Below are 16807 nucleotides of genomic sequence, written 5' to 3'. Positions count from 1 at the left end.
TATGATGAAGGACATAACCATCAGGTTATAAGAAAAACCAACATTCCGTTGCAGCTTTGATGCAGTTCAAAACAGAGCTCTTGTTTTCTACAGAGATGCAAACCCAACAGGAGTGAAAAGTTGACAATGATTTGGCATACCCCCAGGAAGGACAATATCATTTTAAAATGAGGATGTAGAGTAGCATGATGATACAGAAAAAACTCACCATTATTATAACTACATTTCTTTATTTTATTTATAAAAAAATAAACCAATAAAGTAAAAAATAAACCAATAAAGAAGCATATTACTACAGTAAAAATATACAATTGTAAAGTAAAATAAAAATGAGTATTTAATAATAATAATTGTATTTTACAGAACAAAATTACAATACTAATATTAATGTCTTAATTTCATATTTTTCAATTGTTATGAAAAAATGAAAGCTTCTCTGAGCTAATCTCAGATCATTATTTAGTTTTGTGCAAACTTCATTTAGCCAAAATTGTAAATTCTACTACTTCTTACAAGTATGGTAGAACCATCACTTCTACCACAAAAGACTGCTTTGTAAGGACTCTTCCTGATGTATCCGAATTCCTTAGCATACCCAAAACCTCAGAACAACTTGATGTAACAAAAAATATGGACTCTGTCTTTTCTAGCATTTTAAATACAGTTGCTCCTTAACGCTTAAGGAAGGTTAAGGAAAACAGTCTGACACCATGGTATGAGCATACTCGCACCCTAAAGAGAGCAGCCCGAAAAATGGAGCGCAGCTGGAGGAAAACAAAACTAGAGGTATTTCGTATTGATTGGCAGGAAAGTAACCTATCCTGCAGGAGAGGAAGAATTGTATAAACTTGTTAAATCATCTAAACCAACAACATGTATGTTAGACCCTATGCCATCTATGCTCCTAAAAGAGGTGCTTCCAGAAGTCATAGATCCTCTTCTGACTATTATTAATTCCTCATTGTCATAAAGGTATGTCTCCAAAACCTTCAAACTGGATGTTATTAAGCTTCTCATCAAAAAACCACAACTTGACCCCAAAGAACTAGTAAATTATAGACCGATCTCGAATCTTCGTTTTCTGACCAAGATACTAGAAAAGGTAGTATTCCTCACAATTATATTCCTTCTTAGAGAAAAATGATATCTGTGAGGATTTCCAGTCAGGATTTAGACCGTATCATAGTACTGAGACTGCTCTTCTTAGAGTTATAAATGACCTGATCTTATCATCTGATCGTGGTTGTATCTCTCTATTAGTGCTATTGGATCTTAGTGCTACATTCGACACTATTGACCACAACATCTTTTGCATTAGCATGGTTTAAATCATACATATATAACCGCCATCAATTCGTAGCAGTGAATGTAGAGGTGTCATATTGATAACAAGTGCAGTATGGAGTACCTCAAGGCTCAGTACTAGGGCTGCTACTCTTCACGCTTTATAGGTTACCCTTGGGAGATATCATCAGGAAACATGGTGTTAGCTTTCACTGTTATGCTGATGATACTCAGCTCTATATTTCGTCGTGGCCCAGTGAAATACACCAATTTGAAAAACTAATGGAATGCATAGTCGATATAAAAAAAAAACTGGATGGGGAGTCATTTCTTACTGCTAAATTCTGAAAAAACAGTTGTTAATTATAGGACCCAAAAACTCTGCTTGTAATAACCTAAAACACTGTCTAAGACTTGATGGCTGCTCTGTCAATTCTTCGTTATCAGTTAGGAACCTAGGTGTGCTATTTGATAGCATTCTTTACTTAGAAAGCCAAGTTTCTAGCATTTGTAAAACTGCATTTTTCCATCTCAAATATATATCTAAATTACAGCCTATGCTCTCAATGTCAAATGCAGATATGTCAATCCATGCATTTATGACCTCAAGGTTAGATTATTGTAATGCTTTATTGGGTGGTTGTTCTGCACGCTTAGTAAACAAACTACAGCTAGTCCAAAATGCAGCAGCAAGAGTTCTTACTAGAACCAAGTATGACCATATTAGCCCATTCCTGTCAACACTGCACTGGTCTATCAAATATCGTATAGATTTTAAAATATTGCTTTTTACGTATATAGCCCTGAATGGTTTAGCACCTTAGTATTTGAATGAGCTCTTGTTACATTGTAATCCTTCACGTCCGCTGCGTTCTCAAAACTCGCAATTTGAATAATACCTAGAATATCAAAATCAACTGCGGGTGGCAGATCCTTTTCCTATTTGGCGCCTAAACTCTGCAATAACTTACCTAACATTGTTAGGGAGCCAGACACACTCTTGCAGTTTAAATCTAGGTTAAAGACCCATCTCTTTAACCTGGCTTACACATAATACACTAAAATGCTTCTATTATCCAAATCCGTTAAAGGATTTTTAGGCTGGATTAATTAGGTAAACTGGAACTGGGAACACTTCCCATAACACCCGATGTACTTTCTACATCATTAGAAGAGTGACATCTACGCTAATATTAGCATGTTTCTCTCTTATTCGGAGGTCACTGTAACCACCAGATCCAGTCTGTGTCCAGATCAGAGGGTCACTGCAGTCACCCAGATCCAGTACTTATCCAGACCAGATGGTGGATCAGCATCTAGAGAGGACCTCTACAGCCCTGAAAGACAGCGGAGACCAGGACAACTAGAGCCCCAGATACAGATCCCCTGTAAAGACCTTGTCTCAGAGGACCACCAGGACACAGGAAACAGATGATTCTTCTGCACAATCTGACTTTGCTGCAGCCTGGAATTGAACTACTGGTTTTGTCTGGTCAGAGGAGAACTGGCCCCCCAACTGAGCCTGGTTTCTCCCAAGTTTTTTTTCTCCATTCTGTCACCGATGGAGTTTTGGTTCCTTGCCGCTGTCGCCTCTGGCTTGCTTAGTTGGGGTCACTTCATTTACAGCGATATCATTCACTTGATTGCAAATAAATGCACATACACTATTTAAACTGAACTGAGATGACATCACTGAATTCAATAATGAACTGCCTTTAACTGTCATTTTGCATTATTGACGCACTGTTTTCCTAATGAATGTTGTTCAGTTGCTTTGTGTAAGGATCGATCACAGGAAACGCGAGATCCAGAAGCATTGTTTAATGGGTAATCCAGAAATCAGTATCCAAACAGGCAAGAGGTCATAACCATATAATCAGTCAAACAAACAAAATATTAAAGTCTCAAATCCAAAGAGATATTCTTTATCAAAGTTAAGACTCTGCTACACCCTCCTAAAACGTCTTGTTTAGACACACCCCCACATGTCTACGTCACGATGTGGGAAGATTTGTGTAATACCGCCCAAATGTTCACACAAAGAAAGAAGGTGTGGTCTCAGTAAACACAGTTAGTGTTGAAGCAGCCATGTCAGGGAGATGTGTGTGTATCTAGGAGAAAGCAAGAGCACTTTATTTGACCTTCTGAAAGTAGATGCATTTAGTAATCTTTAAGATTACTTACAACAGAACAGCAATGCATTTTATGGACGATCGTTTCGTGAACCTAGGAGAGGTCATTCTGACAATCTGCTGAATCAGCTACTGTAAGTATGTTTTGTTATTAGTATAAGTATTTGCTATTGAATGTTCAAATGCAGAGTTTTGCGCATTGCTTGCCGTGTGTGTGAGTGAGTGAGTGAGAGAGAGAGAGAGTGAGAGAGAGAGAGAGACTGTCACACACTGGAGTCATCTAGCTTTCATATCCGTCCGTGTCTTGTGTTCTGCAAACACATACGAGCTTCATCACCGTGTCTGTCAGGTGACTCTGTTCCTCTTTCAGCTTGAACTGATGGTAAAACTAAGGATATTATTAAGTGTCTTTCATTTATTTTGAAAGATAAAGCTCATGATTATGGAAAGGTGTGTTAGATTTCTGACGAGTGCTTGCAGTGTTTGGCCAATCACAATGCACTGGGTCAGCTGGCCAATCAGAGTAGACTGCTCGTAAGAAGGAAAGGCTCTGTAGAAAACGAGCGTTTGAGAGAGATGGGGCATAGAGGACCTACAACAATGTACAGTATTTAAAAAAGAATGTGTTTTTTGAACATTAAAGCATATCAACATATTCTGTTACACCAAATACACCAAATAATGATCTTTAAAAAGGCAAAGAATTATAATTAAACTTTATTTGGAGAACAACTTGCACACAATGCACATTTCTTAATATTAAGCCTTAAACGTGTTTTAGTGTCACTATCGATGAGGATTGTATGATCTTTGAAAAACGTATGAATGACTAAGTTAATGATTTCTATAACGTTATATAAAATGCATTACTTCTAACTTTAGACTTTTAACTTTAAAACTTCTAACTTTTACATTTTAGAGGTTAAACAATATATACAGAGAGAGAGGCAGACATTCTAATGGACAGACGGATCTTTTTAAATATGTAAATAATTAGATCACACCTAAACTTGTACAGTATACAGGTGGTGTGCAGTGACCCTCTTTATATCCTGATTTCCTCTTTTCCTCCTCTGAAGACATATATAGATGTACAGTGCCCTGTTGGCTAAACTTACATGCACCCTATTTAGAAAAACCTGTGAAATCTGGTCAGCGCCACTATCCCTGACATACAGATGGTAGCTTTTCTCTTTTTCCCAGATGTGTGAGATGCCACCAATTCGTCCAGGGTCTCCCGAGGATACATCTGTCCAATTTGTCACAACACACGCCGCACACTCACAAACTCTAGTTCAGTCACGCAATGTCAGATTAAAACACACTAAGTCTCATAAACTCATTCTGGTTGTTTACAGACCGGTCTAAATCTTTAACCACTAAAAGACTGGATTTCATTTAAAGTAATGAACAATAAATGAGTTTGATTTAATGTGTGTAAAATAGAGAATTCCACTCATGCCACCAAACATTGAACCAAATACTGAGGCATTTGAATAAACAAATGCAAGTCCACGTGTGGTAAGTCCACACTTGAGGAATGTATCTTCGAAATATAAACACCACCTGGCCTTCAGTACATTTTAAAAACATGAATATTTGAACTACTATGCTTGCAACACATTATTAAAAAGAAACAGATCTGGTCTAAAATGGTTTTGTATTTTTCTTGGCTGTTTGGTTATTGATTTGTGTGTCTGCTTGATTGGTGATGGATTCATCTGCCTTGTCTGATCCAGCACTGATCTGTTCATCAGGGTGCTTTGGGTTCAACTGGTAGGTCTGATGAGATCCAAACAGACGCTAATGAACATATTACTTGCATTAGTCTCTACTGTCCTGATGGTTTATTTTAGGAGAATGTGAAAAGACTGTGTCTGTCCAGAAAGGAGTGCTGCTGTTTTACCTTAGACAGAGATGTTACTGCAATACTGATGGAAATTAGGATGTGTGGAACATTTCAGTAAAGAGAACAGTGTTGGGTGTAATTAGTTACGGTAATTTAATTACTTTAATTTTGAAAGATAAAGACATTACTTTTATTTTGTTCTGTAATTTAATTACAGTTTTCTTCTTATGTAATTGAACTTAATACTGTGTATAGACTGTAGAACATTTATATACAATCCAATAGTGGATTTAACATCAATATTTAAAGTCTAACCTTAAAATGAATGATTTTTATGTTCCCTTCTCACTTTAAATACTTTGGTGAGTTAACAAGAATATTGGTAACACTTTAGTGTCTAATGTTTACTATTAATTTGTTGGTTATTAGCATGAATTACTGGGATATTTATTACTTATTTATTATTACTTATAAAGCACACATTTATGTCTTATTCTGCAAGCCATTATACTAAATCCTACTCAATACTTAATCTTAACAACTACTTTACTGGGTATTAATAAACAGTGATTAGAAGTAAATATAGGCAAAAGTCATAGTTAATAATTAGTTTACAGTGAGGATTGGACCCTAATCTAAAGTGTGACCAGAATCATTTATGTAGTTAATTGAAATAATTAAAAGAACCGTTTCATATCTATCCTTGTATCATTAAGTTGTCAAGGTTGATATAGGATTTAGAAAGTAATTAGTAACTAAATACTTTGTACAGTTATCTAATTACAGGAAGATGTAATTAGTAACTAGTAATTAATTACTTTTGTAGAGCAACTTACTCAACACTGTTTGGGAATATGTTTGTTGTTGGTGTGGGTTCTCAGCAATTAAACTCATGGTTTTGTAATTATACTTTAATAGAAGATCCTCCAGTCATGTTCATACCGGGGTTTCTCTAATGCTGTCATCAGCTGAACACATTAGATGCAAGATATTTACTTAAAGCCCCCCTTAGATTTTAAGATAACATTTAAATAATTTAGCGACACATTCACAAATTCATTTTTGAATTTAGCCAGGATGCCGAGGTCACACCTCTACTCTTTTCGAAAGACATCTTGGGATTTTTAATGACCACAGAGAGTCAGGACCTCGGTTTAATGTTTCATCCGAAGGACGGTGCTTTTTGACAGTATAGTGTCCCATCACTACACTGGGGCACTAGGACCCACACAGACCACAGGGTGAGCACCCCCTGCTGGCCTCACTAGCACCTCTTCCAGCAGCAACCTAGTTTTCCCAGGAGGTCTCCCATCCAGGTACTGACCAGGCTTAGCCCTGCTTAGCTTCAGTGGGCAACCGGTCTTGGGCTCCAGGGTGATATGGCTGCCGACATGATATGCAAGTAAATATATGAATATACGTGTTTATTTTTTACTTTATAGCTGGACTTCCAAGTGGACTCAAACCTCTTTTTAGCTGTGATAGTGTCACATGCAGAGATAGAGGAACATGAGCTCCTCATGTGTAAATGTGTCACAGTCTTCTGTCTTTCTATCACTGTCTTCTGTGAGTGTTGTGTTTATTTGGTGCCATGTGCTCTCTCCTTTCCTTTTCTGACCCCGCCCACCTTGTCACCTCATTACTGTTTAGTTGCTCCACCTGTGTTTCTCCCTTGCTCCCGGACTCATTACCTGGTTCACTCTGCACACCTGTTCAGTTACTCACACACACAGCTGTTCCCCATTTGCTCACTAGTATATAGTTTTGTCTCACACGCCACTCTGCCTGCCTGGATTATTGTAATGTTAATTGTGAACCGTGTCTCTAGTGCTTGTGCTGTTTCGGCTTGTTCCCTGTCATTTGTTTCTGTTTGTTTTTGCCATGTTGGCCTTTTTGTTCTATTAAATTTAATCTTACCTGCATTTGGACCCTGACCTTGTTCTTTCCACGGGGCCGTGGCAGAATCCAGGCAGCAAATACGGGTCCAGCAGGGAGATTCCTCGAAATCTGCCAAGGAGAGCGAAGCATCGAGGATTATGCTTGGGAGTTCGTGGGGGCGGCTCGGCTGTCAGCGACAGAGAGGACCTGTTTAATGGTTTTCTTCTGGAGAGGACTAGCCGAGCCCTTCAAGTCCCTTATGCCATTCTGGCACCCCGACGAGACGCTGATGCACTGCTTGCGGGATTCACAGTTGATGTCGGTGCGAGCAGCGTGGTCGGCTCGCAGGACTCACAAGGTGGTGGAGCCTGCTGATGTTCCCTCTGAGGCAGTGGGGCTGACTGCTAGCCTTCACAAAGCCACAGATCCCACTCAGGATTGCCCCGAAGCGGCGGTGTCCGCTCAGGATTGCCCCGAAGCGGCGGTGTCCGCTCAGGATTGCCCCGAAGCGGCGGTGTCCGCTCAGGATTGCCCCGAGGCGGCGGTGTCCGCCCACGATGTCCCCGAGGTGGTGTCATCTTCTCACGATATCCCTGAGGCGGCGTCATCCGCTCACTATGTTTCCGAGGTGGCGGCGTCCACTCATGATTCCCACAAGGCGGCGGTGACCGCTCCGAAAGAGTCGAGTCAGGTTCCAGTGGACCCTCCAGAGTCGAGTCAGGTTCCAGTGGACCCTCCAGAGTCGAGTCAGGTGTTTGTGGACCCTCCAGAGTCAGGGCTAGTCACCGATGACCTTCCTGAGCCAGGGCTAGGTACCATGGACTTTCCAGAGACGAGGCTAGTCACCGTTGATCTTCAAGGACAGAGTCAAGTAACAGCTGATCTTCAAGGACTGAGACAAGTCACCGGTGATCTTCAAGGACTGAGTCAAGTCACAGGTGATCTTCAAGGACTGAGTCAAGTCACCACTGATCTTCATGAACAAAGGCAAGTCACCACTGATCTTCATGAGCAAATACAAGTCACCAATGATCTTCATGTACAAATGCAATTCACCAAGAATCTTCATGAGCAGCGTCGGGTCAGCACTGATCTTCTGGAGTCCAGTATGTACACCATGGGATTGCCAGATTGTTGTCCTACCGTTGGGCGGACCACACGGTTGTGGTGGTCTTCTGCTCCGCCCTGGGGAGCGTTCGCCCTGACCACATGGTTGTGGTGGTCTTCTGCTCCGCCCTGGAGGGCTTCCGCCTTGACCACACGATTGTGGTGGTCTTCTGCTCCGCCCTGGGGGGCTTCTGCCCTGACCACACGGTTGTGGTGGTCTTCTGCTCCGCCCTGGGGGGCATCCGTCCCGACCACATGGTTGTGGTGGTCTTCTGCTCCGCCCTGGGGGACTCTGGCCTCAACCACAAGGATGTGGTTGTCTTCTGCTCCGCCCTGGGGGGCGTCCGTCCCGACCACACGGTTATGGTGGTCTTCTGCTCCGCCCTGGTGGGCGTCACGTGATGTCCTTCTTGGACTTGTGTTTTTGTGTTTATTTTTTGTTGTTCTGATGTCGTCTTCTGTCTTTCTGTCACTGTCTTCTGTGAGTGTTGTGTTTATTTGGTGCCATGTGCTCTCTCCTTTCCTTTTCTGACCCCGCCCACCTTGTCACCTCATTACTGTTTAGTTGCTCCACCTGTGTTTCTCCCTTGCTCCCGGACTCATTACCTGGTTCACTCTGCACACCTGTTCAGTTACTCACACACACAGCTGTTCCCCATTTGCTCACTAGTATATAGTTTTGTCTCACACGCCACTCTGCCTGCCTGGATTATTGTAATGTTAATTGTGAACCGTGTCTCTAGTGCTTGTGCTGTATCGGCTTGTTCCCTGTCATTTGTTTCTGTTTGTTTTTGCCATGTTGGCCTTTTTGTTCTATTAAATTTAATCTTACCTGCATTTGGACCCTGACCTTGTTCTCTCCACGGCGCTGCCCCTACCACGCCGTGACAAAATGAACACAGTACTGCGCTTCACTCAGAAATATGCAGTGCATCAGTCTATACACTTCTAAAATCATAGCGTTCAATTTGACAATGCTACTGTATCTCGGGATTACCACACAGCCCCATTTATTTAATTTTGCATTCAGTACAATTAGTTATTAGATTTTTATCTAATAATGAGACTGTGAGGGACAGAAGTACCACATGGATTGTACTGAAACATGCCAATTGTTCACCCGACTTAACCTTTCCAAAAAACTTTAAGTAGACAAATAATTCATAATTATGAAATTAATTGTCACACAGTGGCACTGTAAGGGTGTGTGAGAGACAGCACTGACATGACAGGCTACAGATAAGCAGTGTGTGTATGTGTGTGTGCAGTGGCTTTCTTTGGTTTAGTTGTGTGTTTGTGTTAATTAAACTGAACTGACAGAACAGAGATGCTAGAAGTGTGTGTGCACTCATGAATAAGGCATAAAGAAGTCTGACCCCGGGGGAACACGCACACACACAAATAAAGCTCATTTAAGTTCAGGCAGAACTTTCTGCTCAGCAGAGAGCGTTTTCATGAGACCTGAAACTCATGTACATGAACACAGATGCCTCTAGCTAACTCAATTTCAAACATTTAGCGCTGCAAAATCCATACAAGATTTATAAATGCAAGTTACTTGCAGAATCGAAAGCAGCGAATGTAATCTGCTTTTCTGTAGATGTGATCACTGTGTGTGCAAATAGATATGTTTTCCATACTGAGTCACTGTATGTGAGATGCTAATAGCTGAGAAGGGCAGTTGATGCTCAGCGTTCACACTGATGATTCATGGCTAATTAACAACACACACACACAAACACACACTGAAGGGATGAGAAAGGTTTGTCATATTACCTGACCCGCTCTTTAGGGTCACCAAACGACTCTTTGAGGTGAGAGAAGTCTGGATAGAAATGGATGGAGGGAGAGATGATCTCCAACAGCCCAGATTGAATCTCCGCTGGAAACCTGAGACGCATACAGAGAGAGGAACACAACTCTGTCATCATTTACTCAGTCACAGGATTGTGTTTGACTTCATTTCTTTTGTAAAACACACACAAAAAAGATGTTTAGTAAAATGACCAACCTGCACTTTTCCATAAACTGAAAGTGAATGTGGACTAGTGTCAGGTTTTGAATATGCAGAGGAATTTTCAGCAAATGATGACTTAAATTTGAGTCTGTTTTTCCACACAAAGTTATTTTGTGATTTCATATTTAATGGTGTTTTTGTCTCTTTTTGGAGTTGGACAGGACTAGTCCCAGCTCAGTGTGTGATTGTGTGATTCATCTACAAATTAAAATTTTTACATTTTTGCCTCAAACTCTCATTAAGAATTACTTGAAGAATCAAAAATAGTCCAATGCAGAATTAGACATTAATATTTGTAAGTACTAATAAAAAGCTAAAATGATAGTATTATGCCAGCTAATAAACAACTAGTTAGTAGTGAGAATTTGTGAAACGGATATATTTTTTTTTGTTTTAGTTCACTATAATAACTCTATTGTGCACCCACATAACACACCCATTAGTACACAGATAGCGTAAGGGGAGAAATAAAAGCCAACAAAAGCAAAGAACTAATCAACACACACACACACAGTACTGTTCCGGTGTTGTAACTCTGTGCAAAAACAATCAGTATAAACACAAGCGCATGACTAATGTGGGACAAGCAGAACGAAGCAGAGGAACTCTAACACCCGGAGGATGGACTTTCCCTTCTGTTTCTTCTGCTGTTGTCCTCAAAAAGCATGTGAGTAGAGGTCTGTAGTCACATGGTCTCTCAAACACACAAACACACATGTACCAATGAAACTCGAGCAGATTGTGTTCATAACATTAATGAAAATCTAGTGTACTCACAGGCGCTTAAGGTTGTCAGCAACACTATTTGCATATTGTTGATCCGTCTGCAAAACAAAGCAAGAATCAATGGTTTAATAAATGTTCATCTCTGGGAGAGACAAGTGTTTGTAGGAGTTTTTTGGATGGATGTACAACGTCGATTGTCATTTCCTGGCTTTTCCTGCTAAAGAGATTATACGGTCTCTGTAGTCAAGTCCAATAATGGAAGCAAATGGTGGTGGGCTGCTAAAGCACTTTCCAATGTAAGACAGCAGATGGATTTCACTGTTCACATTCAATTTCACGGTTCGTTCAAAATGTAACTCAAGTATGCACCGGATTCTGGGAGTTTCCACAAGGGGCGCTATAAAATTACAGTTGGTTTGTTCTGTTTGTTTTTTACTTTAGGTCTTTAAACCTTTTTTATGCATTGTTTTATCATTAAAGATTGCATCATTAAATTCCATTATCAATTGTCCTTATTATAAATTATTTATCCGTGCACATCTTTAAATTCTTTATTTAAATTTCTATAACGGAGAGGAAAGAATCACAATTTCTGTTCCATGTTGACTTCAAGTGTTCAAATACTCCAGGGCCGTTCTGAAGCACTATTATTGTGCCCTATTGTGTCAAATGGAGCCAGAACAGTCAAACTCAAGGACAGCATATACGAGAGCATAATGTGAGGATACAGACTCTGCGTCAGTGTCCATGACCCATCAAATCCTCATTACTTCCCACAGATCTCTCATGACCGACTCATTGTTTTTAAACTATCAGAGTCACTCCTGAGACACAGGGAAGAGATGATGAGGAAACACCTGCAGCAACTCTGACCAAATCTTTCAAATCCAGAGAATTGGGAATTGCTGCTTTTTCAGACAAATAGGAAGCTTGAGGATTGTGATTTATATTGAGACCAAAAAACCCGGACCCATTTACTGTCACATCAGCTATACTCTATATAATGGTTCAAAGACAGTACAAAAAGACAACACTACAAAAGCCCCTGCCATATAAAACACATCCTTTTCAACCCTCTATTCAAAAATGGACAGTTTTGGGGTTTTTCCATTTCCTGATGAAAATGTGAGTGGTGCTTTCCAGGGGGGAAGATGCCCACAATGAGCTGCTACGCTACGCTGCTACGGTAATGCTGCTATATGACTTAGCAAGCAAACACCACTAGGGATTTTGTTTCTCACCATCAACAAGGGTTTTCAGTGAGACATCTTTCGCTGACGTTGTCTCAACACATTTGCATGTACAGACCATGCTGTATATCAATGAAACGGACTGGAATGCATCTAAATTGTGTATGCAAAGTACATGCAAATGGCTCGAATCCAAATAAGTTGGGTCAGGTGTGTGAAAATGACAAAGAAATGTGTCAACGAGGAGTACTTCACATTTGTTTAATTCAAATAACTCACTCACAGAACATACTTTGTTACTGGTCTGTTTTTATTTTTTATTTTCACCCAGAAAATAAACATTGTCACCATTTACTCACCCTACTGTCATTCCTAACCCAAATGACAATTAAAATGATGCTTATTCATTTTCAGTGAACGAATGTCAATAATATTCAGTTATTTCAGTGAATTTGGTTTCTCACACAAAACTACTGGACTCTACTATAGTGCATGAATCATATAAACCATTTTACAATAATATCAGGTTACGGTAATTTTAAATTGTGCAATATTTGTGCAATATTATCAAGCGCAAGTTTGGATGTTCGATTCCCTGGGAACACATGATAGGTAAAAATTGATAGCCTGAATGAACTGTAAGTCGCTTTGGATAAAAAGAATCTGCTAAATGCATAAAATTTTATTTTAAATTTTAATTAAATTTACTATTCATCAATGAATCCTGTAAAAAAAACTTCAAAGCAAATTATTTTTTTAACACTGATGTTTGTTGAGCAGTAAATCACAATATAAGAATGATTTCTGAAGATCATGTGACACAGAAGACCGCAGTAATAATGCTGAAAATTGTGATTTCGATCACAGGAATAAATTATATTTCCAGAAAATTTGACTTTCAAAATAATAACATTTCCCAATGTTAGTTTCTGCTGTAGGTGAACCTAAAACACTTCATTAAAACATTTCAAAATCGTAATGTTTCCAATTTTTTAACAAGCACTGTAAATGTAAGAAAAGCTTTTATATTATTATTATTAGTAATACTTCAAGATGAACACTGACTGGACTGAAGTAACTTTGAAGTAAAATGCGAGTATCAAATATGTTCCATCAGGCTTTTAAGGAAATGTTATTACTAAGAACTAAGAATAAAAAAGGAAGAATATAAAATAAGACATAATATTGGGAGATACAGAGTGACAGCTGATATTTATATGCATTTTATGTAAGCTTTCTGTTGTAAAGATATCACTGATTTACATTACAACTATACACATTTCTGGCAGCTCCATCAAATTGCATTTTTGTGCTCAGTTTGAGCTCAGTAATCTTCTTTTGTGTTCAGCGGAAGTGAGTCAAACTGGTTTGGAATGACATGAGGGGGAGTAAATTATCACAAAATCTTCCGTTTTTGGGCGAGTTTTCCCTTTAGCATGACGAACAGCAAACCAGACAGAAAAAGATGAGGCAAGAAACAGAAGAGAGAGCTGGACTCCAGTCTGGTGGTGTGTGTTACATACTCGATTACAATAAAATGATATATAGCTTGTACTTTAATGATCTCAAAAGTAATAGGCATGCAAACATCCACCCATATATAACACACACACACACACACACACAGTCTGAATTTCAATGCCAGCAGTTACTTATGAACGACAGTCGATGCTAATTAATGTGAAACGGCTCAAACACACTCAACAGTGTGCAGTATGTCTAGGGCATGATGACCTTGTGATACAATCATCTCAGTGTGGAAAAACACAGCATGATGCTTCACTGCAATTATCACAGTACATCTGTTAAATATACTGTTATCTAAAACAAATCTCATTTCGCTGCTCTCTCATAATAACTTCATGGCTAATAAAACACTGCCCATAACAGAAAATCTCACAGGATTCAGAACCAGGTCCATTTCATTCAATATATTTTGCATAAAAATAAATATAACTGCCCTCTGGTCGTAATCATTTCTATAATTATAATTAATTATTTAATTAAGCTGTTTCTTTTAACAATTTGCTCTCTCCGAACTGTAATGTGTTTCATGGGGCATAGGAAAAAAAAATCGAATATCAATGTGTTTTCATTACCTGAGGTGAAATATGCCCACTTGCCTACTATATAATATCAGACTCTGATACTAAATGACAAAACAATTTTATAAACTTCATAAACTAGACAGTAGAGAACATAGTGCATAGTCTAAGTGCACAGTGTACAGAACATCATTAGGGACACAACTTTTCTTAATTGGGCTGTGTAGACTAATGACTGAACAGAAGGGCAGTGGTGTGTTATTACGGGTCAGTGCTGCTAGCAGCTACACGAGCCAGGGTTATAACCAACGATACAGTAGTTTCTTAAAGTTACAGACTACTAATAACTTAAAGCAGATCAACTATGGTAAAGCTACCAGTTTAGAAAAGTCTTTAGCTACATAACAAGCTAATAACTAAACAAGCTGAAGCTATTTAAAGAACGGATACATCAGATGTTAACAATCAGATGACATGTTTTTAATGAAGCACTGCCACACAAACAAGAATGCTGTTGTTCCCAAATATAAGCATGGTAATCATTGCTGTGCTGATATTTGGAAAACACCATAAACACTAGTGTGACCTTGCTGTTATACAATATTCAATAAACAGGAAGTTAACATTGAGTAACTTACATTTTAGACACAATATTATGGCTACCTTTCAGTTTGTTTGGAAGTCTCCTGTCGAGCAACATTGAAAGATGCTATATGTAAAACTTTTGACTGTACTAAAGGATTATAATAACATAATATAATTGCAGATAATTAGGAAACAGGATCACATGCATTTAAACGAATTTGGTTGGTAAATGATTCAATGACTCACTCTTAAAGAGACTTTTTGTTATACACTGTATGAATCAGCATCTTGAACAAACTGCTGTGATTCAGTGGCTCCTTAATACAATCATTCAAAAGATGGATTTCTATTATATTACACATGCCGTATATTGTGCTGTATGTATATGTAATAGAGAAAGCAGGTAAAGTCATAAGAAAACAAGAAGCGAGTGACCCACATACTGTATGATACAAGATTACAAAACACACACACAGATCAACACTTCTGGGTCTCAAAAGCCCCATTCACACTGAGATTCCAGATAATACACGGGCAATGTGTCCCGGCAATTGTTCCCGGATCAATAGATTTTGGTTCATTCACACTGCCAGTGATTCCCCGGAATATGTGCATACGTTCACACCATACAGTTTATGGTCACACAAAACTCGTAATGACACGCGATATCAGGATAAAGTTAACTTTCACTTAAAGGGTTAGTTCACCCAAATATTAAAATGTTGTCATTAATAACTCACCCTCATGTTGTTTCAAACCCGTAAGACCTCAGTTCATCTTCAGAACACAGTTTAAGATATTTTAGATTTAATCCCAGAGCTCTCAGTCCCTCCATTGAAGCTGTGTGTACGGTCTACTGTCCATGTCCAGAAAGGTAAGAAAAACATCATCAAAGTAGTCCATGTGACATCAGAGGGTCAGTTGGAATATTATGAAGCATCGAAAATACATTTTGGTTCAAAAATAACAAAAACTATTACTTTATTCAGCATTGTCTTCTCTTCCGGGTCTGTTGTGAGAGAGAGTTCAAAACAAAGCAGTTTGTGATATCTGGTTCGCGAACGAATCATTCGATGTAACCGGATCTTTTTGAACCAGTTCACCAAATCTAACTGAATCGTTTTAAACAGTTCGCGTCTTCAATACGCATTAATCCACAAATGACTTAAGCTGTTAACTTTTTTAATGTGGCTGACACTTCCACTGAGTTTAAATAAACCAATATCCCGGAGTAATCCATGCACTCAAACAGTACACTGACTGAACTGCTGTGAAGAGAGAAATGAAGATGAACACCAAGCCGAGCCAGATAACGAACAATAGACTGACTCGTTCACGAGTCAAGAAGCGTTTCTATCAGACGCGTCCGATTGGTGAACCGAGGAGCTGATGATAATGCGCATGTGTGATTCAGCGTGAAGCAGTCTGACACAAAGAGCGTCTGAACCAAACTGATTCTTTTGGTGATTGATTCTGAACTGATTCTGTGCTAGTGTTATGAGCGCGGGTAAACCGAAGGCTTGCAATCATCGGCAATGACGCCATTACGTCGAGCGCAAAAGAACCGGTGAACCGTTTTCTTCAACTGGTTTATTGAATCGAACTGTCCGAAAAGAACTACTCCTCAGAAAAGAATTGAACTTCCCATCACTACTGGTGATCCGAAAACCGATGCAACCGGATCTTGACTGGTGAACGAGTCAGTCTATTGTCCATTATCTGGCTCGGCTCGGTGTTCATCTTCAGTTCTCTCTTCACAGCAGTTCAGTCAGTGTACTGTTTGAGTAAATGAATTACTCCGGGATATTGGTTTGTTTGAACTCAGAGGGAGTGTCAGCCACATTAAAAAAGTTAACAGCTTAAGTCATTTGTGGATTAATGCTTAATGGAGACTATTTCAAAGGATTCAGTTCGATTTGGTGAACTGGTTCAAGAAGATAACTGACCCTCTGATGTCACATGGACTACTTTGATGATGTTTTTCTTACCTTTCT

At 39.2% G+C, this 16807-nt stretch overlaps 1 protein-coding gene across 4 annotated transcripts in view; it reads right to left on the bottom strand.

The window, feature by feature from the left end:
* Positions 1-16807, bottom strand: part of LOC113113485 (alpha-1,3-mannosyl-glycoprotein 4-beta-N-acetylglucosaminyltransferase B) — a 135576-nt gene that overhangs the window by 35364 nt on the left and 83405 nt on the right. For all 4 annotated transcript variants that reach the window (XM_026279681.1, XM_026279682.1, XM_026279679.1 and 1 more), the window contains exons 5-6: positions 11045-11091; positions 10027-10140 (exon numbers count right to left, since the gene is read on the bottom strand). In XM_026279681.1, the coding sequence (XP_026135466.1) occupies positions 10027-10140; positions 11045-11091 (161 nt within the window). The remainder of the gene's footprint in view (positions 1-10026; positions 10141-11044; positions 11092-16807) is intronic.

The sequence above is a fragment of the Carassius auratus genome, chromosome 14 (assembly GCF_003368295.1).
Source record: "Carassius auratus strain Wakin chromosome 14, ASM336829v1, whole genome shotgun sequence".
NCBI classification, from domain to species: domain Eukaryota; kingdom Metazoa; phylum Chordata; class Actinopteri; order Cypriniformes; family Cyprinidae; genus Carassius; species Carassius auratus.
Note: the sequence above shows the minus strand (reverse complement) of the source record. Positions and strands in the feature narration are given on the sequence as shown.